At 45.1% G+C, this 24,644-nt stretch overlaps 1 protein-coding gene across 2 annotated transcripts in view; it reads left to right on the forward strand.

Annotated features, from left to right (window-relative positions):
- Nucleotides 1-919: 919 nt before the first annotated feature.
- The window catches only part of TBC1D8 (TBC1 domain family member 8), a 415,888-nt gene continuing 392,163 nt past the window's right edge, over nt 920-24,644 (forward strand). Inside the window, exon 1 of one of the 2 annotated variants that reach the window (XM_085622761.1) lies at nt 920-1,253. In XM_085622761.1, the coding sequence (XP_085478887.1) occupies nt 1,127-1,253 (127 nt within the window). In that variant the 5' untranslated portion in view covers nt 920-1,126. The remainder of the gene's footprint in view (nt 1,254-24,644) is intronic. The other variant, XM_085622760.1, reaches the window with a different exon arrangement.

Raw genomic sequence — 24,644 nt, forward strand, 5'->3', positions numbered from 1 at the left:
TCCAAGCGTACTACTGCCAATGTTTGTGAATTCCACAAAGTAGTACATTTGCATTTATTCAAGCAGTATTTGTATGGGTGCCAATTTGCTACGATAAACAAGTTAAAACCTCTGAGTGAAATCAGGAAAACGAGAAAAGCCAACAGAGACATAGCAGACCCAACTCAGGGCCCCAAGACCCAATTACCAAGCAAAAAAAGCATTTATTTGCGGGGGAGAGGGTTGTCACACCCCAAACACCACCTCTAACATACCGTCGAATTGAGTGAGGAAATCCAGTAGACTGCAGGCAAACTTATATGGATGTCAACTTGGTAAGAATGCTTTTGAGGCTCTGAAGCATATGATTATATTTTCTACACAAAGTAATGTACTGTAGCATGTTTGTAGCTCGAATTTTTTTATGGTTCGTATGTCTGTTTGTAATTTAAACTTTTAAATGAGTTTAGGGGCGGACGACTGGATTAGCCTAGAAAACGCACCTCTGATTCTACTCGCCCTGATACCTCAAGCAGCAGGACGTTTAGGTCATTCCGATGCCTCAAGTTGCATTCCTTTGAAAACATAAGGTGTCTCATTCGAACACCGAGCCTTCTCGTGCACACACTTCATGTTTGAGTCTTTGAAACACAACACACTTCTCAGGCGTTATCTGAGCTCTCGCTGTTCATAGTTGTATGGTACTCGTGTGAGGGACTCTCGCTTTTGAAGCCTCAATACTAGTTTCAGGACGCCCTTCCCTCAAATTTTCGAGCCCCACCTAACCGGGGTATTGTGTGTGGAGCCCCGGTCGCATGTTTTGGGGAGGCCCCGTCGCCTCACACACCTCTGCGTCGAGCCTGGCCTGGACTCGGGAGGCGGAGAGCAGATCCATGTGCTGCGGGGAGGAGGCGCCAGAGGCCGCTGGAAAGAGGGGAGGAGGATACGGAACTTCCTCCCTGGATGCCGGAACTGTGCTGCTCCGAAGCCGGGCTACGGCGGCTGCGGGAAGCGGCTGAAGCTGGTGCAGGGGGCACCTGCAGCGGCGCAGGCGGGTGCCCACGAGGGGGGTTCGCCGTGGATGTGATAAAGCTGGGCTCCGGGGCCCGGGCAGCAGCAGCCGCCGCGCCTCTCGTACCCGTCAGCGATGTGGCTGAAACCTGAGGAGGTGGTGCTGAAGAGCGCCCTGAAGCTCTGGGTCACACACAAGTCCAATAACTACTTCATCCTTCAGCGGCGGCGAGGGCACGGGGACAGCGGGGGCCGCTTTACTGGTAGGTGCTCGAATAATTGCCTCCGCCGCTCCGTCCATTGTCATACCTATAGATTAGAATTTATATAGTGATCTATCCCACAGCTCATTTCCTAAGTGCACCTTGTCAACACTCAACCTTCCAAGCCACTCCATATTTTTCCTGGCTACTTTTGCGCCCCACAACAACCATGACGCCGTGTCACGAAGAAATCCCAAACCTTTTTGTCACTGCTTCTCTCCCATTGCTAAACCCAACCCCTGCCACCTTTGAGTTCTTTTCCACTAGCAAGCACGCTCGCGCCTCCTTCCTTCCCTCGGTGTGCTCAACCACCTTCCTCCTGTCGTACATTTCCTATGTTTCTACCATTGTATTTGTTTACTTTAGGGTTCACGTAACACGCTACCTGCCATTTCAGCTGCCCTCGGGTTGGGTCATGGGAAACAGAAGGCTCTGTACAAAGTAATGGTTATTACGGTTTGCTTGCAGTTCATTAAGTCCATACTTGTTGCTTAGCGCCTTGTTGTATACATCTGTTCCACTTATTATCAATGCCCTGTCATAACAACTAGGTCTGTGGTGCAGACAATGTTATCCTGTTGCTATTTATTTGTTGTGTACTTGTACCCTTGATAAGGCGTATCCAGATTGTTCCAATAGTCGCTGAGTTTAAAGCCCATGGTCGCCTAATCAGTTGTACCTGCTCTTGGAGGAACTCAATACCTGTTTTCCTCAAATCATTATTGCAAAGTTTTTAACGAAAAAACACATCCTTGTAAAATCTGCACCGCAACATTATGCCTGCCACCATGTTTTTACTTAACATCTTTCTATAGAGCCACTGCAGTAAAAGGTATTACTGTTCTTTACGCAGAACAAGAACTGTTGAAATTAAGAATTTTTAGGTAGTGAAATAAATAGAAGACATTGGATAAACTGGAGACAATGTCCATAATTCTTTGTTGCGCTCTAAATCCGAATTTAGGCTCCGATTAGGTTTGCTCGTAATTTCGTACTTCCGAGTTTGTGCACAGTTTTCTCACTCTAGGTTCTTTGCCCCAACGTATATTCCTTCAGGTATAACCTGGAAAATGTTCTTAGGGAAAACGGGATGGTTATGGGGAACACATATGAATATCAAGTATGGCATGAATGCATCTGCACGTTAATCTCTTTTTTGACCTATAGAACCTTGAATTTGCTGGTAAAATTGCCTGGGGAAAATTGGAAGCTGCAGTTATAGTTTTTCCCATGGGCAATTTTTATTGACCAGTCGTGAGCCCCATGGTAACTTAAGGTTCAGAATTGGTTCTGGTGAAGATGAATGAGATGAGTTTGCAGCTAGTTCCTCAAGAGAGGATGTTCAGTTGGGTTATTGTAGAGGAAGAGAGTTTCATAGGTTATTTGCTCCACCACTAAAGGAATGTTCAGGGCTAAGGATGCTTTGAATTTCGTGATTTCGAGTTGCAATGAGTCTTTCTTCCCACACCCCTATGTCTCTTAGAGGAAGTCAACAATTTGGCCAGATAGGTGTGTGTTTCGTTTACCAGAGAGCTTTCTTCATAAGGCAACAGATATTACATTTCATCCTGGCCTACATTAGAAGACAGCTTCAGTCTCAACACTGAGGCATTGTAGTCAAATCTTCTCTTGGCTAAGAAGCGTGAGGCTGTAGTGTGAAGAACAGCTTGGAGTGGGCCGAGAGTGCAGTAGGGCTCACCAGCCAGAGTGCCATTTCCAGTGTCCAGGCGAAATATGATTAGAGTATGTGCTGCGCTTTTCTTTTGATTTGGTGTGGGAAAGTTTACAATTTTCTTGAGCGGATGAGAGGAAGAAGTTGTCAAATTGGGCTACTTTGTTAGTGTGGCATGATAGCAGTAGTGTTATTAGGGTAAATTCCCAACTATTGTATTGAGATGGAGAGAGAAGAGGAGAACCTGTTCAGCTAGAGGTGCTGGGTAAAAAAAAAAATGTTAAGCTTGGGTGTGAAGAGGATTAACTCCTTTTTGGGGATTAAGCATGAGAATGTTGATAGTAACCCACTTCTAGAGATTCATGAGACAAGTCAAAGTGTGAGAATGTCCTTAATGGATAATGTTTTTAGCTAAAGCAGAGTGTCATCAGTATTCAAGAGGCTGGAGACTCGAGATCCCAAAGGAAGAAAGGAACGTAGTGGTTTAAGATAAAGGTTAAACGCTGTATTGTTGATACAGAGCCTTGGGAGATGCCATGCATCATTTGTGCACTGTTTCAGATGTCATCCTCCAAAGCTGGGTGTGGTGAGATGACAAACATGAGAACCAATTAAGATCTTGGTTACATAATCCAGATCTATGTTACAGCTAACATAGTGTCCTGTGGCGATCCACATTGTTGAACGCTGCTGATAGATCAAGTAAGGCGAGTAAGCATGGGTCATACCCATCTGGAAAGGTATGCTTGGCCTTTAGGGTGTGTCTCTATGCTGAAAATAGATCTCTCGATTACTAGTTGATTGATGTTAATATACTTAATTTGCTGTTTTGAGACTCTATTTAATGACTACATAGCTTGGGTAGTTTGGAAACACGTCTGAAGTTAACCAACAAGTTGGGACCAGGTGTGGACTTTTTCACCGTAGGGGTAATCTAGCCTATTTTTAGAAATCTAGCAATGACAACTCGGGCGAGCGATGCATTGATCAGACACCAGACATTTTTGAAGAGGTGAAAACTTGACTTGATAGTAGTAGGAAGAAGGCCTTGTTACTAGTTACTGTTTTTTTTTTTTTTTTTTAACTTGGGCTTGGTCGCCTGGGAAGGTGGGTGTTTTTTGGATGGATTTTGTTCAGTTTTGGATCAATTGGGTGTTTTTTGTCTGTTTTTGATTATCTCTGAAAGGAGAGAGAAGAAAGAGGAACTTGTTGATTGTTGGTGCCGGTAAGGGGCTATCGGCTTTCATGAATGTATTTAACCCCTTCAGTGCCCATGACGAGCTGGACTCGTCATGGGCCGCGGTGGCGCTGTGCCCATGACGAGTCCAGCTCGTCATAGACCCCGCCCGCTAATGCAACGGCCGGCACTGGGCGGGGAAAGGGGCTGGCACTGAAGGGGTTAATTAGGCTGCTTGCGGTGTATGCCTGTGCTCGCCATCATTTTGTGCTTACTCCAATAGCATGCTTGCTACATTATGACTCAGAACCTTATTGCATTACTCACCTCACCCTTATACTTGTCCTCCTAGCAGAAACACACACTTCAAAGTTTTCCCTGCCACATCATGCCTATGTTCTCAATATCTCTGTCAGGAGTCTATCACCATTTTACTAGTAAGAGCCACTCCTAATGACCACATCAGACAAGATTACATTAATTACCAGCATATGCCAGATTACTAATTTATCACCTCAGTGCATCAGGCATGGTTGCCAGCTGTAATGTAAAAGAGGTTTTGTCAATTTCAGATACCTCCACATGACAGCCAAGGCTGCAATGCCCCTGGCACCAATGTAAGGATATTTGTAATACGTCTCACCAGTGCCACATGATTTATCGCTCAAATATCAGCTTTAAAATATGTTGGAAATTAAGACATTTTTTTCCAAACATCAGTTTAGGAGTTCTGAAAGTGAATTTTCGTCTTAAATACACACTCTCGAGTTTGGTATACATACTCGACCAAACAAAGCTTCTAATTGAGCAAACTGAGCTGCACACAGGAGAGCTACTTAAAAGTAGCTGGAGAACTGCCAGTAACTCACGAGCTACTCATTGGAGAAGCCTGCTCTGAGTGAACTAATGCACCCACTGCAGGGGCCTGTATTCGACCTCATGGTCACAGGTTCAAATCTCGGTGAGTCCACTCAGTCCATCTGAGATCGATAAAATGAGTACCATTGAGTTGGGTAACAATATACATCTGTTGTTCAGCGCCAATATGCCTACCGGTGAACCTGCATTAAAAATACACCTTCTGTTTAATTTTTTTATTTTAGAATTTTATATAGCGTGAACCAGACCCGAGAAATCGGATATCAGAGTGCTTTACATGAGCACCAGTTTCGTTACAGAAGGACACATTCATTGTTAGGTCTCGCCTGACCCAGCGCATGTGCTGGTCTGGCGAGACTTATTGAGAGGGCTCCAAAAAGTGCTACCAGGCCAGCCTAGAGCTACAGAGCATGTGCGCGGGCGCGCACACTGCGCTTTACCGCGGCTGCTTTGATGTTTGAGCGTGATCGCGATCACTTTCCGCTTTGCCTAGCCAATAGGTCTCGCTTTTGGGACCTTATCGGTATTTAGTTATGCAACTGTTGCATAGCTAAACACTTATAAGGTCCCAAAGGCGAGACCTATTGGCTATGCCAATGCTTGTTTTGTTAGGCACGGGAAGATTAAGTGATTTGCCCACAATCACAGGATGTTGATCGTCGTTGCCGAGACTCGAACCCTGTACCCCAGCTTCGAGGTCGACCGCTCTAGCCATAAGGCTACATTCTCTCCCCAATGTTGTGCTGTCTGCCATATTGTTACCCTGCGCTCCACCGCTTTTTTCCTCATACTGTCTGCCACGTTTTGCCTAGCTCTCTGGCAGTTTTTGGCATGCTGTTCACCATGCTATATACCAAACTTTCTGCCACGCTATTGATGTGCTTTGGAAGCTTTGCTCTTCTCTAAGGCTTTAAAGCTATTTTAGTTCTGGCTTTTCAAGTTGTGCTTTCCCAGAATTCTCTGTGACAGCACCAGAAAACTGTATTTAGTAACGTTGCAAACATAATATAAATCGCTGCCACATTATCAGCATGCTCGTTGCCATGTTCTCCCACAATTCTCTGCCATGTTATCTATTTGATTCCAACTAGTTTACATCTGGCCACATTTTCGACTGGCTTATCATCAAATAGATTTGCTCTTGTGCTACATTCTCCCTGCCTCATTAGCCCCATCGTCAGCACCACATTATATCCCTGTGCTCACTGGCACATATACCCCCCCAGCTCCTTCCAGATTATTCCCATGCCCCCTGGAAGGTAATGCCCATGCTCTGTGCTGTGGTGTTCCTGTGTACTTGCTATGGTGTATTATGCTGCCTGCAGTCGAACACCTGTGCTGTTCGCCAATTAGCTCAGATGCTCATTGACGCATACTACCTGTGCTTGCCTCTACTTATGCTTGTCATTGTGCTTAAATTGTTATTTTTTTGTCTGTTTTCTCTAGCCAGGCTATCTGTGTCCCCTTTCAGTCCTGTCAATCGTGTTGTTGATGCATGTAGCAAAAACATAATGTGGGGCCCTCTTGACACTTTTTCTGTTTTTGCCGGGTGCTTTAAGCACCCATTTCTAAGTATTAAAATAAACGTAGTCCAGCGAAAGAGTGAACGTGGCACTTGGCGCCATCTAGTGTAATGTCCAATTAATCTACCGAATCAATAAAGACAGGGCAAGGAAAGGTTGCCCCTTCCCCTGTGGGACTCTTTTTCACCTTGTACTGTGCTCTTAATTACACTGTCCCTGAGATGTGCTTCAAATCATTTTATTCTCTTATTTTATGCTTGTCCTCAATGTAACAATTCAATCAAGCATCCAAAAAATGTTTGATAGTGAGCTCGTGCACAGCTGTCTCTCAACGTGTTAGCCATGTAGTTAAGTCTCTGCAGCATTTTAAGCCTGAGCCATTGCAAAGCATCGTTTCCATGCTTGACATAAGATCTATGCCCAGGTGTTATCCTGATGGATCGCTGCTGCCTGCCTTAATAACCCATGGGTGATGTCTGGCTATTTGCTTGTTACTGCTCTTTGCGGGGCCTCGGCTGTTTATGTACCTGCAGAGGGCCGGTGATGGTGGTTGTTACCCGCATGGATTACACACACTTGGGTCTCCTTTCATTCTCTCCTCTGTGTCTTTCTTTGTTTCTCTCTCTCTCTCTCTCTTTTCTCCTTTTGCTTTCTTTTTTTCTCTTTCTTTCTCTCTCTACATTCAGTGACCGTGCAGATTATGCAACAGAGCTAGCACTCTGTGCACCTGGAGGCATGCAGTCAAACCACAGTCATACCACCGTGTAAATTATGTTTTAGTAGAGGAGCATTATAGTGCAAGTGTTATTGTTTACGGGGTTAGGTGTGTGTAAATCTGTGCAGTTGAAGGAAAGTGCTGAAGGTTTGTTAACATTTGTAAAGCAAGTATCTGGACCTCAGTCATCGTGTAAGCGCTCCATTGTTTGAAGGTTCTAGTGATGATGACTGTACCTTGGTACGTTTCCTCCTAAATCTCACAGATTGGGGTATCCACTAGACTGGGTGTCGGAGGTGCATGGAGTGGACGAGACACCCTAGGGGTTCATAAAGTGGGTTCCTTTTAATCTTACCTCCCAGTGGAACCCCCCTTGACCCGTACTCTAGTTCTCACGCCCCACTTTTTACTCTTGATAACGACCCTTCTCGTACTCCTTCTCTCCTCCCTTTCTCTTCCTTCAACCCCACCTCGGCTTTACTGCCCCCGCCCCTGGAATATCCTACTGTACGCTCCCTTACGCCTAACTCTCCTTCACCCAATAACATCCTCCCTACTCAACCCGAAGTGTCTGATCCTGGTATCCCTCGCTCTCTCCTGTCCCCTCCCATACCTTTCCCTGAATCCAATACCTTACCGCCCCTCTATACTCGAAATACTCTGTTCAATACCATCCTCCCCACTCTATCCGATGCGGTCCTTCCCTGCTACCCTCACTCCCTCTCATCCCCTCTACTAACTCCAGTACTGAACCACCCTTCCCTACTCTAAATCCCTTGTTCTTCACCCAGAACACTGTCCCAACTCCCGCCTCCTGCTTCACTCCCCCTCCGCTCATTCGATTACCTTCTTCTATCAACACTGACTCCCCACCATCCCCCCTCCACCGACTCCCCCCTTTTTCTTATTGCGCAAACACTTACATAGACTATAAACTCACTGCCATGACAGCCGAACTTTTACGTCTCAGAGAGGATTACCACGCCATTTACTCTAGGACTTACCCTAATCTATACTATGGCGCACTATCCCCATCTGCAATCGAACTCACAGACCATCCCCCTGCAGCTAGCTACCTCTCCACTTCTAACCTTACTAACCTAGTCAAGTCGTACTTTCCTAAGCCTTTAATAACGGATCTCCCTCTCCCCTACTCCAACAGCCCAGTGATTATGGGCATTAACAGAACACCCTCCTCTCTCATCACTCCTCCACCTCCAGCTCAACTTACCTCAATCCACTCTTGTAAAACTGCCAGTGTCCCAGTGATTACGGGCATTAACAGAATCCCTTCCTCTCCCATCTCTCCTCGGTCCCGAACCCAACTCACCTCCATCCACTCTTGCAAACCTATAAATGACAACCCCAAACCCCTCTCTTGCATGCTTGTGAATTGTCGATCAGCAGTCCAAGATGCTACTGAAATTTCTGAAACCATTCTCACTGAGGCTATTGACATCGCCTTCCTGAAAGAAACTCGGCTCAATGAACATTTGACGGCTATCCTCGACTTACTTTTCCCCCCGGTTACACCATCATTAGGAAAGACAGACCCGACAGAATAGGGGAGGGGACGAGCTTTAATCTACAAAAATGAACTTCAAATCACCACTCTAAAAAAAACTCTGACCATTCTATCTTTGAATACCTCGGCGTTGAACTCACCACTCAGGGCTCTCCTCCGATTAGACTACACAACATCATCACCCTCCTGGTGAACCTCCTCTCTTTGCTGATGAATTTTCTGACCTTCTCTCTCACTCCTCCCTTTCTGTCACGAAAAATATTTTCCTAGGAGACTTCAACATCCACTGGAATAATCTTGCGGATCCCACTGTCATGCGCCTCTCCAACCTTCTAGAGATTAACGACCTGAAGCAACTCTGTCACAAACCAACCCACATCAAAGGGGCCACACTTGATGCTATCATTTCCAGAACTGACTTGACTTCCCTTTCCAACATCATTCCCACAGACTGGTCTGACCATCACCTCATACTGTTTCAGATTGCTTACATCGCCCCACTACCCCCTACCAGTAATACCAAACACTTGAAGTGGACCAGAAATCTCAAACAAATCCCCTCCCCCCTCCCCCCCCCCCTCGGTGTTCTTGAATCTAAACTCCAAGCGCAACTTCACCCCCCCCCCCCCCTCTCCCAAAATGTTAATGAACTCACAGAGCATTTTAATAAGACTATTAGCGACGTCCTGGACCAAATTGCCCCTCTTAAACTTAAGCACCAAAGAAAAATCCAGTCCAAATCTTGGTTTAATCCGGAACTTAATCTTGAAAGACGACACCTTAGACTGGCAGAAAGATCATGGAGACAACACCCCTCTTCCTCTCACCTTGCCCTCCTCAGATCGGCCAGATCTATCTACAAGAAACACATTTTCACGGAAAAGGCAACCTTTTTCCGAGCTCAACTTGAGCGTACCAAAAATTGGCCCAGAGAACTGTTCAACATTGTTAGAAAACAAACGTCTTCTGCCCTGCCTGAGTTGTTGACCTCAACCGAGAGATGCGAGGTGATTGCTAACTTCCTCTCTGACAAAATCACCAAAATCGACCAATCCTTCCATCTTCCTCTGGTCACAACCACCCCCCCCCCATGCCCCCAACGCTTCCAATGACACGCCCCCCTTACTGACTCCCCCAACCACGTAATCCTCCACTTACCCACCCACCACAAATAACCCAGTTTACTTCTGAAAAACAATGCCTCCTGGCATGATTTCTGTCCTATGACTGAGCTCAAAGTGCTCAATATCATTTCTAAACTTAAGCCAACCTCGCATACCAAAGATCCCCTCCCCTCTAACCTTGTTGAATTGAATTGAAAGGACATTTATAGAGCGCATGGCTACCCTAGAGCGTCCCAGCCCTATAGCAAATCCTAGATCAGATACAAGAATTAGGGAAACAGATGAGTCTTTAAACATTTACGGAACGGAAGATAATTAGATTCAGACCGAATCATCAGTGGCAAACTGTTCCAACGTTTTGCCGCATTGTACCCGTAGCGACGTCCTCCGCTGTGCATCCTTTTTATAGAAGGAACTAGGACAAGATGCTTATTTTCAGATCTCAGTGGTCTAGAGGAACAGTATGGCTGAATGAGGGATCTAACAACTGGGGGACCCTTATTAGAGAGGACCTTATGAGCAATGCATAATGCTTTAAAATGGATCCTTTGCACAACCGGCAGCCAGTGCAACGTTGCCAGAGAAGGTCTAGCAGACATGCATCTAGCAGAGTTGGTGAGTAGTCGTGCTGCGTAGTTCTGGATGACCTGTAGCTTATTGGTGGCTACCAAAGGGACGCCCAGATAAAGGACATTAGCATAGTCCAGGCAAGAAAGAACAAGTGCCTGGACCACTATTCTCCTAACAGTGGGAGGAAGTAGGTGGAGAATCTTCCTGAGCATTCTGAGCAAACCGTAGCAACCTGCGGCCATTTTACTTGCTTGTTTTTTAAAATTCAAGTTGTGGTCTATCCAGACTCCGAGGCTCTTAATTTCAGCTTTTGGGGTTGGAGAAGGGCCAAGACATTTGGGCCAGGAGGGGGCAATAGTGCATGGAGGACAGTTTCCCAGGAACAACAGTTCAGTTTTATCACCGTTAAGCTTCAAATAGGAGTCATCCATCCATCTCGACACTTCTTGCAGACACAACGCCAGATTAGGAGCAGATTTATCTTCTTAACCAAAAGAAACTACTAGCTGGGTGTCATCTGCATATGTAATGATCTGGATGTCATGAGGGGTTACCAGTTCCGCCAAAGGGCTCATATACACATTAAAAAGCGTGGGGCTCAGGGATGAGCCCCGAGGCACCCCACACCCAAGAGGTAATGGTTCCGATGAGAAATGTTCATCAAAAACCACAAATGATCGGTCTTGAAGGAAGGATCGCAACCACTTTAATGCCATACCAGAAATTCCAACGTCCTTAAGCCTCTGGATCAGAAGCTGGTGATTCACGGTATCGAAGGCTGCGCTAAGGTCAAGTAAAATCAGTGCCGCGCAGCCCCCGTTATCCGTGATTTTTCTTAAACAAGCAGTTTCCGTGTTCACCAACTTAATCACATCATTGCCCCTTCTTGGACTAATATCAACTCCTCCCTCGCCACTGGTTGCGTCCTGGACTCCCTTCAACTCGGTCAAATCACCCCTATTCTGAAAACCCCAACTGCCGATCCCAACTATATCTCAACAACCTCCGCCCTATCTCCAACCTCCCTCTTCTCTCTAAAGCCCTCGAAAAATGTGCATTGCTCCAATTGGACAAACACATAGGTAATTTCAATTTACTTGACTCCCTTCAATCCGGCCTCAGAAAAGCTTGTAGTACTGAAACCGCTATGCTAAACATCGTAGATGACATTCAATATTCCCTCGATAATGATGAGTCCTGCCTTCTTATACTCCTTGACCTCTTTGCAGCCTTTGATATTGTTAACCATTCTGCCTTATTGAACTCACTTAAAGCTCGCTTTGGCCTTAATGTTCTGGTCCTCAAATGGTTCTCCTCCTTCCTTCAACACAGAGCACAACAAATCAAAATCAAAGACTGCCTCTCCAATCCTACACCTGTCTCCCTGGGAGTCCCCTGGGGCTCTATTCTCTCCCCCCTCCATCTTTAACCTCTTCATGGAACCCCTTACCCTCATTTTGAAACAAGCCGGAATCAATTATCACTTCTATGCCGATGATGCACAACTCTACTACAAGATTAGATCCCACTCAGACATACTTCATCTCAACAACACCCTGAGTAAGATCCAAGACTGGTTCTTCTCTAATCATCTCAAACTGAACCCGAAAAAACCCAGAAATCATTCTCTTCTCCCCAAAAAATAACCGACTCCCCATCCAAAGCTGGATCTCTGACCTCAATGCCCTTAATTGCTCGCTCTCGTTATCCAACTCGGCCAAATCACTTGGTTTCACCCTAGATAAAAACCTTACCCATAATGACCATATAAAAAATTCTGCTAAAGGAGCTCTTTTCACTCTCCGACACCTCAAGAAAATTAAACCCTTCATTCCTTTAAATGACTTCAAATGGGTTGTCCAATCTCTTGTTCTCTCCAAAATTGACTATGGCAACACTATCCTCCCCGGAACCCCCAAAGTACACCTAGGTCCCCTTAGATCCGTGCTCCACTTGGCGGCCAGACTCATCACGGACTGCAAACGATTTGATCACATCTCACTGACCCTCAAAGCCCTCAACTGGCTACCCATTGAAGACAGATGCCTCAACAAGACTGTGTGTATCACACACAAAGCTCTTCACCAACAAACCCCGCTTTACCTTACTAATAAACTGAACAAAGCAGTGTGCTCCCGACTGACGAGAAGCACCAACATTCTCCTCCTCATCCCCCCTTGTTTACTAAGAAATCTACCCAATCTCGCTCCTTCTCAGGGAACTCTCCGAACGTCTGGAACTCGCCCTCTAAGGTCCTGCACTGCAACCCCTCCTACTTCAGCTTTAAAAAAGACGTTAAACTCCACCTCCTCAACAAATACTTTGAACCATAACCTCTCCTCTGACCATACTCTCTATCTCCCCCTGTATAAATGATCCTTCGTGCTTTATCCCTACTCTCTACTTGCCCCCCACTTTCCTTAGGCACCATCTGTTGTTGCTACCTGTCCCCCACTCTACGCCCTCCCCCATTTCCCCATCCTTCCCCTCCCTTCACTACCCTTATTCTTTTCTCCTTCGCTCGCCCTACTATTCCACACTCAATTTATTTTATTTTGCCGTTCATATCATGTTAATCCTCCAGATGATTGCCCCCCCACCTCAATCTTTTGCTGAGTCCTTCCTGTGTGCTTTTATCACCTTTATAACATTGCCCCTCCTTCCTCCCTCCTCTCTTATTTACCTTGTCCGTCCCTTTTTATTCCCAAACCATTGGTGGTGTGATAACTGACTGTTTTTGTTTCACCCCATGCCCTCCTCTCATATAGATTGCTTGTGCCCGTCCCTTCTATATCTAAATCAAGTTGTTGTTTTTGTCTGTTTATGCTTTACCCTGAACAATTGTTTATATTTATTGTACTGTTTCTGCTTATGTAAAACGCTCTGATACCCACGGGTCTAGCTAGCGCTATATAAAACCTTTCAAATAAATAGATCACAAGCCCTCGTATCCCTTCATCAGCATCCTCCTTTTCCTAAGGAAGGTAGATCTATTCCTACGACTGGGTCCTAATGTTGTCCCTGCCTAGAACAACACGGTTAATATTCCACCCTAGAGTACTTCATTCTGTCTACAGCTTACCCCGATGGGTCAGAGGACAGTATTGGTAAACCATGTGTAAGCCAGTAAAAGAGCTTTGCCTTTGTTCTGTAGCTAAAATGAGAACCTGCTCAGAACGTTTCAAGCATAGTGCCCTACACAGCTACTAAATTGTTCACAAAGTTAAACATTAGTGGCATGGATGTGCTCAATTCAATGACTGGCCAACATGTTTCTCTGCTCCCATGTAATTTACATTTACAGCTTTATTAGGCCTGTTAAAAAACTGACATTTTTCCTCATGAGTGCCTGCTAGAGGTCAGGATATGGATACTCGTGGACTGAAACAACATATGACGGGTGAACCCGCCTGTGGAACTGCACCGTCGAGCCATCACCTAGCGCGAGGGTGAGAGTAAATGGAACCATTGTAACATGGTAACCGTTCTCCTCACCCTGACACCGGGACTTCCCCCCCTGTCTATATGGGGCTCTACGAGTCCCTATGAAGGACTCTTCATCGAGGCTTGGGGAGGAGTTGGGTTCTAATGAAGATGGGCTTCACTGTGATTAAAGTTAAATAGGGATTTAAATGACGCCACGCGAGAGGGATTTAAATGACGTCACGCGCTTCCAGCTGTTCTGCCAACTTTGAGTCTGGTAATTACTGTGCCCGGTTCACACTCTAGTTGTGTTAGGAAAAGTATCTAAGGTCTATCTCAACTACATTTTTTCCGCTGCAGAGAAGACAGCCTGCTTGCTCTGTCAGTGATATTTCCAAGCAGGTGGTCCGCTCTCACGACCTCCCATTGAAACACGATGACAAATGCGCCACCCTTGTTTCACATTTAAAGTATATCTGGACGTTACCATGTTTAGAAAAATAAAAAAAAATTGTTTGCCTTCAATACTGCAGTGCGTGTGAAGTGCGAAAGTTAGGACTTTGAGACCAGGTTTAACGTATTTCTAAGGAAGCCATCTCGGTTGTCTGTTGAAGCGAAAGCCTGAGTGCTTTCCTATGTCTCCCCACTTCTCTTGCGGGTTGCGGTTACTCATTTTGGAAATCAGCCCAGAAATCAGCTCAGAAGTCCCCGCTGCTGCTGATCCCCTCGAACACCACCACTACTATCGTAATAAGAGACATTACTCCCATCTGCTGGGGACCATTCAATTTCAAGAACAGTTGACGGGGATAGAAGGCCCTTTACTCTAAAATGTTTGTCAATAAATATTACAAACCCTAGTTTTTAACTTTAACTGTTACATCACGTACCATGCTACTTTTTCAGAACAATTTTCCATTCTTGTTTTAATGGTTACCCCAGCCTATCGCTTTATACTGTTCCCCCCAGCACTGATCAGCGTAGCGTGTTTATTTTGAAGTGATTTCACTTTGAGGAGGAAGGAAGACAACACGTGCATGCCCGAGAGATATATGGGTAGCCATTATTTGCCTCGTAGAATTTGGGATATTCAAGCAGAATACATCTAAACCACTCAAAAATAACACAAAACTTTTCCAGTGCTCTTCTTTTTAAAGATATTTATGCATGTGTGGACTTTTTTTGGGTGTATACAGAAAGGTTATTTTTTTCACTTATGAGTCTTGCGTGGAAAATCCGGACCGCCGTTGCTTTTTTGTAATGCACACGAAGCTTAGCTAAAATAAAATCTACAAAAAAAATACAGTGCTAGCCACTTTCTTTTAATGTCGCAAATTATACCTTTTAACTTCGTCATTTTTATTGAGTATCTTGTTTTTACGATTTCTCTGGTCCTCTAAATTAAGTGATTTGTTCAATTTGGACAATTTTTGCTTTAGTGTGGGTGGTATTATTTTTATTAATTTACTTGGCAGTTCTTCACTTTATTATTTTTAGTTCTGGCCTAAACGCAGCTTTTGTTTTTTTGTGGCCTTATGTTTACCAGAAACGTTATTACAAAAAATAAATGCATCTACAAATAAGCACTGGAGATTTTAGTCAGTGCTACATATAAGTATGTGGTATTTACACTACGCATATGTACCCAAAAGGCAGCAGTTTATCTACAGGGTCCAAGGCAAAGACGCAATCCGCATGTGATTGGAATGGTAGCTGGTTTCTAAGAGTGAAAAGGGAATGGCATCATGATTCTTTAAAGAGATATGTTTTCAGCTCTTTCCTAAATCACAGTAGGGTTGAGACAGTCGTGGGGAATACAAGGGTGTCCAGATCCTGGGAGCATGGGTCATGTTCGCGCTATATAAAACTTGATAAATAAATAATACATGGAGAATGTCTCGTCATTCTTTGGTTGTTCTGCCCACCAAAGCATGGGCAAGGCCTCAGCCCATTTCATCCATTTGCTGTTTTCACTGGCTTTTTGACATTTTGCTTTTCCACGTCCACCTAAAAAAGAATCCACTCCAGTGGCAGGGTTGATGGTTCAAACTTTGTTTTTAGTTCTGCTTTTAATTCATGATTTTTTTATTATTTATTTTTGTTATGAATACTTTTCTTTTTTTTCTCCAATCATATGCACGTGGCATGTTTACCTTTAATTTCCATTGCATATCTTTCCAAAATAAGTTATAGGCTCACCAAGGCCAGACCAGTTGTTTTGCCAATGCATATTTTTCTCAAATATCTCACGGTGGAGGATTGCGCTTGTGAGACCAGCCACAGTTGTCAAAAGTCATAGGCTTTGCAGACCCTACCCTGATAAGGAGTGCAGTATTGTGAAAGCATAGGTTATCTTAAAACAAAGGAAATTATTCTTGATTTCTTGCCACTTGTGAAGTTTCTGGATAAGAGTTCGATCAGAGTATCAAGCTCTGGCAACTTGAGAGATTGCATGAGTACCTGAGTGAGGGCTTATAACACTGTCTCATTGAAAGTGAGTGCTTTGTCATACATTATTAAGCTTTCTATCTGGCATAGAGACTGGAAATTGATTGCAGGTTAAAGATTCACTAAACATACTTCCTGCCTAAGAATGCCAGCTCTCACCACGCAAGAACTTTGCAACCCAGATGATCCCTCCGAAGACAACTTCACCGGCCCAGTCAAAGCTCTTACCTCTTTAAAACTCTTCACTGCCTCCTCAACATATGTAAGGCATAATAACCCTCTGACCAATCTGCAATCGCCCTATTTCACTTGCTCTTAGTAGCATTCCCCTTCTCCAGATCCATCCAGCCAGTTGGCTGAACTTTAACCTGACTCCAACTTTAAAGAATAGTCTTGTCTTAGAGCTCAGCATGCAGTTCTAAGACCTGTTGGACTTCTTCACCTTCATCTAAACTGCTTGCTAACGCGACACCAGCAGTGGGTACTTTAGGCCTTTTGCATTGTGCTTGTCTGGGATTTAATAGTAGGGTATTAAATATAGAACTAGATTGGTAACAATAAATAACAAGTGTTTTTCACAGAGGGATTCTGAGTGACATCAAATAGACAACAATAACAAAGTTCAAGTTGGCAATGGTGTCACCACAGTAGATGTCCGAAATTGAATTTCCTGTTTTTATGTGACTACTGTGTAATTTTGTATTGTCATTATATGCTTAGTAGTGTGTCGCATAAGCCAGCTTCATGCTTAACATTGACAAATCTGCCCATTACATTTAGCATCGATGGCTGTCCTTAATAGCAATCTAAATTTAATTTGTGTCTTGCTAGAATCTGCTATTATTGCATTAAGTCTCCAATGCGATTTTTATTAATGAGGGTAAGTCCTTACTTGCTAGTGTCATTATTGGACAGCAAATGGAGTGTTTTGCAGGGTGTACATTTTAAATCTTATTTAGGCCACCTGAAAGTTATGGTCACCCTCATCTCATAATATAATTGTGAAGGCGAGAGTGTTAGCAAAGACGACAACATCGACAAATTTGTAGTCCATCAATTCTTAGTAGATGCCTTCTAACCGTGGAGGCGTCTTATGGAAAGAGAATCGTTCGATTTGCCATCATGAAGTTGGCTTGTAGCTACCTTATATGAATATGGTAGGGTTGGAAGAAGAGTGATGGAGGGCTGAAGTTAACAGACCTCAGAATATAGCTGGCTTACCTTGGAGTCCACCTTTGTGTTGTGGAAATTGGTAGACCGCAGAATAAAGAAATTAAAAATGTGTGCATGTAAATCCAGATTGGGCTTTCTGGAATGCTTGCTCTGGGTGCTTGCTAGTGTTGCGATTCATTGTGTCTTGTTATCACAGTGTCCGTGTCCAATGCCAAGATATCTCTTCCGCAGGCGTCCTTGTCATGTTGAAGCCACCCTCTTCCACTTAGGTAAACATATCCATTCATTTCAGGTTAGTTGCTTGAATGACTCTACCCAAGTTACTCCTGGTTGCAAAGTTAGCTGCGGTTAGTCTGCAGTATTCAGGCACCTTCTAAAAAAATAGACAACCACAGTTTTTATGTCCTTGCCTCCATACTGCTTTAGCTGGCATTAGTCGAAGACCTATGGTGAACAGTGCAGCATATATAGTGGGCTTTGGGTTAGCCCCTGGCTTGTGATTGGGTGTTTTTCATGTCTCCTCAGCTACCTGATCTTGATTTGATGACTCTCCTTCATGTTCTTGGGGTTTTCGCCTTTAGAGCATTGCTGCTTTGCCATCATTTTGAGTTGGATGAGTTGTACCCCTCCACTGCTGATATGAGGGACTTACATTGTCAGTTTCCTTTTATCACTCCATTGGAGTGTGTGCTTTTCCTCATCTTCTCCCCTTCCACTCTTCTGCTGCTTACGACTCCCCTGAACCACCATCGTCTGTTTCTGCCTAACCCCTATATTTCCTCCCCCTGCGCTGTTTTTTTAATTATTATTTTTTGTTTTGGACAGTGCTTTTGTGAAGGCCTGGCATCTGCACACTGCTACTGGGAGGCTCACTCCCCTGCCTGTCCGTGGCTCCCCCTGCCTGTCCGTGGCTCCCCCTGCCTGTCCGTGGCTCCCCCTGCCTGTCCGTGGCTCCCCCTGCCTGTCCGTGGTTCCCCCTGCCTGTCCGTGGTTCCCCCTGCCTGTCCGTGGCTCCCCCTGCCTGTCCGTGGCTCCCCCTGCCTGTCCGTGGCTCCCCCTGCCTGTCCGTGGCTCCCCCTGCCTGTCCGTGGCTCCCCCTGCCTGTCCGTGGCTCCCCCTGCCTGTCCGTGGCTCCCCCTGCCTGTCCGTGGCTCCCCCTGCCTGTCCGTGGCTCCCCCTGCCTGTCCGTGGCTCCCCCTGCCTGTCCGTGGCTCCCCCTGCCTGTCCGTGGCTCCCCCTGCCTGTCCGTGGCTCCCCCTGCCTGTCTGTGGCTCCCCCTGCCTGTCTGTGGCTCCCCCTGCCTGTCTGTGGCTCCCCCTGCCTGTCTGTGGCTCCCCCTGCCTGTCTGTGGCTCCCCCTACCTGTCCGTGGCTCCCCCTGCCTGTCCGTGGCTCCCCCTGCCTGTCCGTGGCTCCCCCTGCCTGTCCGTGGCTCCCCCTGCCTGTCTGTGGCTCCCCCTGCCTGTCTGTGGCTCCCCCTGCCTGTCTGTGGCTCCCCCTGCCTGTCTGTGGCTCCCCCTGCCTGTCTGTGGCTCCCCCTGCCTGTCTGTGGCTCCCCCTGCCTGTCTGTGGCCCCCCCTGCCTGTCTGTGGCTCCCCCTGCCTGTCTGTGGCTCCCCCTGCCTGTCCTGTCTGTGGCTCCCCCTGCCTGTCCTGTCTGTGGCTCCCCCTGCCTGTCCTGTCTGTGGCTCCCCCTGCCTGTCCTGTCTGTGGCTCCCCCTGCCTGTCCTGTCTGTGGCTCCCCCTGCCTGTCCTGTCTGTGGCTCCCCCTGCCTGTCCTGTCTGTGGCTCCCCCTGCCTGTCTGTGGCTCCCCCTGCCTGTCTGTGGCTCCCCCTGCCTGTCTGTGGCTCCCCCTGCCTGTCTGTGGCTCCCCCTGCCTGTCTGGTCTGTGGCTCCCCCTGCCTGTCCGGTCTGTGGCTCCCCCTGCCTGTCCTGTCTGTGGCTCCCCCTGCCTGTCCTGTCTGTGGCTCCCCCTGCCTGTCCTGTCTGTGGCTCCCCCTGCCTGTCCTGTCTGTGGCTCCCCCTGCCTGTCCTGTCTGTGGCTCCCCCTGCCTGTCCTGTCTGTGGCTCCCCCTGCCTGTCCTGTCTGTGGCTCCCCCTGCCTGTCCTGTCTGTGGCTCCCCCTGCCTGTCCTGTCTGTGGCTCCCCCTGCCTGTCCGTGGCTCCCCCTGCCTGTCCATTGCTCCTCTCCTAACCACCTTGCCGCCACCCCATTTTAAATGAATATTTATATATTTTTTTAAATAAATTTTTGAGGGCCCAGCAACTACGTAGTGCTAAAGGATGGGTTTCTTTTTTGTAGTTTGTCTGGTACCTTGCACAAATGTAATTTTTTTTTTGAATGAGTCATTCTGAAATGGCTGTTGGCCATCTTTGAAAAGTAAAGGAACAAAGAACATTTGAAAATTGCGGTTAGGGTGTCAGTAGGCATTTGTACAAATTACTTTGTGATGCCAACATGCACTAGTAAAGCTAATGGATCTATACCTTGTTACAAAAGGCTAGACCTATTGTCTTTTCCAGTGCTTATTTTACTATGCCCCCAAACGTTTTTCTACACTGGTTTTCTCTTTTCCAAATGCTGCATTCCTAGCATGTTTGTGTATTGCTGCAGCACTGAAGCTGCAAACATGACATTTAGTGTTTAAGTCAAAAGAAAACTACGTAATTTCTTTTCAAACCGAAGATACACAGGTAGTCTTTACCCACTTCATTGGATACGTTTTATAGAGACCTTAGTGCTAGGATACTTTGTCTGTCCTATGCTCACACATGAGTCATTTTCACTGGTTCTTCATGGTGAAAAACACCCCACATATTTTACTTAAGCTACTTTTTAACTTGTTGTAAAGATTCCGTCTCCACACTCCACCACTCGCAGACAAAACACAATGAGTATGTTGTCTTTATGGAGTGATCCTTAGCAAGTATGCAAATCTCCCTAGCAAGTATGCAAATCTTCCCCTGCAGTTGCCGTCTGTGTTTAAGAGAAAATCCATTGAATTTCTCAATTATTGGTAAACTAGTGGTAAAAATATAAGCTCTATTCATGCATGGTGAATCATCAATTTTCAACTTAGGTTTGGTCAGTGCTCCATGCTTAAACATATGTACACTGCAACATGATGACCTGCAATAGAACTGTGCTTTTGCAGAAACCTAACATGTTCAGTTTTTGTCTGTAACTGCGCATGCCTCACACAAATTTGAATAGTCTTTGCAAAGTGGTGTTGGCGCTAAATCACAATTAAAATTTCATTTTGTCCATATATTTTATGCAGTTGCTGCCAAGGACTGAGTGCAACCATTGCACCCTCTTCTCTAGCCCAGATTGCCAGGAGAAAGGGTTCCTCCTTCCCATCAGTGGCGGCTCCTCTGCAATGGCAGAGGAGAGTAGCCCCACTGCCTGGCTCAGAGCCAGCAAATGTAAAATAAAACTATGTTCTTGCATCGTTTTATTTTGCATTTGCTGGTTCTGAGCCAGCACTCCAGGGAGGGGGAAGGAAGAGTGCTACGTGCACTTCACTCCCTAAGTGCTCATGTGTGTTTGGCCGGCTGACCAAAACACACATGCGCACTTAGGTTTTCTCCAGTCCAGCTGCATTGAGCAGCTGGGCTGGAGAAACCCCACAGACTCCCTGGCCTGAGCACAGCTTCTTTTTAGCCCGCTCAGGCCAATCGCCGTGCTGCTCTGCTGCACAGGGGTTGGATGGGAGTCTTTCCCAGGGGCTGCTGGGACCAGGCAGGAAGAGGAGAGGTGATGCAACGCTGGAGGAGGCCGGCGGCTAAAGGAAAGTTTTTTTTTTTTTTCATTATTAAAATTAAGTATTTCTAACCACCGCCCGCGCTCCCTCCCTCCGGGCCACCACATTTTGTTTATGGCTGCCGCCACTACGTCCCGTAGCCACAGTTCAGGCAATACCTTGGTAGTCAGGAGGGTGAGTCACAGAATTGGAGGAAAAAGCCAGACAAGGCATGAACATAATTATTGACAATAGGTCTGGCTTTAAATGAACATTGTATGGTAATATGAAACATTACAACTAGATAGCATGGGAATGGATATGCATTTGTGTGGAAACAAATAACTGTACAATAATATTGGTGTAGTTTAAAAGGTCAGGTGACAGTTGCACTATCAAGCCAGACCTAAAAATCCATGTAGGTGCCCTCCTTCCATCTGTGCTGCTGCTAGATAAAACACCATACATTATCTAGTCATCTAAGATGCTTTATTAGCATTCCAGTGTTGTGTGTGTGCCCCTGAATGTTTAGGCTTAGGCAGACGGATAAACAAAATGATCATAGCTGCATGGAGTGCAAGCACTGTTTCGCGGAAGAGCACTACTTCTGCCCAATCAGAACATGTACTGCTGTCTCCCAACATGTGGGGGTAGCCAAAGCCCCACTATAGTGATGCTCACATAACTGTCTGGCGATAGTTGCCCAGTCAAGCCAGACCATACAAACCTTCAAGGAAAAAAGACCTTGACACAGCCAAAAGTAGCAAAAGAAAATTCCAGAAACTAAACTGCCTTAGAAAAGACGGTTCAGGATCTAGAGTAGCAGTAGATGTCCTGGATATTCCTGAGAAATAATTGACTCCTCCCAGTGTAGGGAGATTACTGTCGGGAGTGGATTCTGAGAAAAAGGAACTCGACATGGCGACACTGTCAACAATGATGATATTTAAAGAGAAACATCAGGTTCGGATAACTGGTTGACCGCCCCCCACAGAACTCACCCCATAGGTCAGGAACCGCAGTTAGCAGCCTACACTTCCAGTGCTGCACTTGGTCTCCGCGTGTTTCCACCAGTCGGTGCAATTAATAGACTTGAAAGAAGTGTGCTGTAGTGTGTCGATACAAACGTAGCAGTTTTTCAGCTCGTTGATTTGTGTTTTTAATTTCAGAAAGTAAATAATTTAAACTCCTCCCCGTTTCCTGTTGCTTCTTTGAACGTTTTAAAAGAAAACTAAAATGTAACATGTTGCCAAATAAAGTTTATCCAATCGTTAGTACCTATCATAGTTACCATAGTTATTTTAGTTTAGCGTGCATCCATATTTAGTTTTAATTTTATCTTTAAAAGTTTAACGGATTATACAAAATTAACATTCTTATACTTTAAAAAGTTTTAAAAATATAATACATGTTTGTGAAAACGACACTTTTTTCTGTTATATAAAAGCTCATGGTCACCAGAGATAACCTATATTGTAGGTTGGTCAAAGAGAAGTGCTAAAAGTCTATCACATACCTGGTCCGGCTTTTGCCAGGCACGTCAGTGAGTGTAAATTAGTTTAATTCATTTGTGAATAGAGGGCTGTCTCAGATTATTTGTGGGCATTGTGGTTGCGTATTTATAAACCATTCATATCATTTTGAAAACTGTTGACATTTGTTTCGAAAATCGCCGGTTCCTTTTATACAAACTAAAAAAATTATTAAATAGCACAGGGTTGTAATATTAATAGTCCAATGTTTTTTCTTTTACCACTCGCGCACTGACGTCATTCATGTTCTTATTCTTGTTGTATACAAATGTTTTTTTCTTTTCAGAATCTATGCCTGCAGTCAGGCTCATAACAAAATTGACAAACACCAGAATTGTGCTAGTAAACTGAAACAATAATGTTTGTTTAAATGTGAAGAGAAATTCCAACCAAAATGCGAAGTTTTGGTACAGAAATATAGAATTGCTGTTTTGCAAAACAAATGGGCCATTTATCAATTAAATACAGCTTTGACTTTTAAAGCCTACTTGCTATTTAAAAAAAATCCTGCTAACAAAATTAGCCAAACACATGGATTGTACACTCTCCTCATTTCCTCTCCTATGCCGAAAAACTAGCCTTTATTCATTCAAATTGGCCCCCAAAAAATATATATATCTTGGGGGGGATTCTTTATCGAAATTGGCAGTTGTTGTCCGACTTCCCCAGTTGGCAGCAAGAAATACTAAAAACGACTGCTCAATATGCGAATTATCTCTTCTGGGAGTGCCGTGCCAATATACGCCTAGTAGGCATTAGGTTACAGATAAGTTGACATACACAGCGAGGTGGCATATCTGTGTTGGGTTCTGTCTTAGTGTGGTTTTAAAAGTCGGACGTGTGACAGTTCAGGTGCTGTTTGAGGTTCGTGCTGTTATTGTTGTATTGCTGTTGAACTGCATGGCCTATCTGGGCCATTTTGGGTGTAACAGCAGAATTCTGTCTAACGTGCCAGCATTTTAGTGGTTTAGCGACAGGTGCTCATGAGTGGTCTAGTTATTGTATAACATATCTACTGTGTTTATTACATACCATGAATACAGCTCAAATAGGCCATCCATTGGAACAAGTGCTGGAAAGTAGAGGTATCTCCCATGATCCCAGTGTTGGCAGCTATTGCTGGGCCTAGGGAAATATGCTGAGTTTTCCCTAATCTCATTTTCTGATAGCCGGACCCAGTTCAGCAGCATCTGCACATTGTCTGCACTTCTTTCAGAGCAGCAGCCTGCAGGTGTCAGGGGGCTTTCTCCCCCCCTTCCAATTGAGCCCAAAACAATGGCCTGACTTAAATGGCCATAAGCCTTTCTTTTGTTCAAGTACCACTGGGCCTGGAGCCTAACACCTAGATGGCAATGCATTGAAGGGAAACAAAGGCACACAGTTTATCACTTTACAAGTACTTTAGACGATCTATGACATGGAGGCCGGTTTGTTACTTTGTTCAACGGCCCATGTAAGAAATGTGCATTTACTGTAAGAATAAAAGATGTGTGTATGAGTAATTTCACCAATATTAATTTAAATTACACCTATTTTTTTATTTAATTCTTTTATAGCACTACTCATCTCACTGTAGGGTGTCAGTGCTTTACATCAGACATAGAGACACCATTAATCATACAAGTGTGAAAATAAACGTACAGGATATGTTACATAACACAATGAGAGTTCTAAGATGTAGGAATCACAAATTGTCCATACTTGTAGACATTTTAACACCCTCAGAATTGCTGGGCACACAAAGATCTCGGCAGCAGGTGTCTTCACCCTGAAAGATATTTTAAAATGCAGCTTCTATGTCACCAATTAAGTAAACTAGAACAGATTTACTGTCCCGTTTGCTCTTGGGGCCACTTTCTTTGAGCAGATTTAAAAAAAAATAAGTGTA

This window comes from Triturus cristatus, chromosome 8, assembly GCF_964204655.1.
Source record: "Triturus cristatus chromosome 8, aTriCri1.1, whole genome shotgun sequence".
Classification (NCBI taxonomy): domain Eukaryota; kingdom Metazoa; phylum Chordata; class Amphibia; order Caudata; family Salamandridae; genus Triturus; species Triturus cristatus.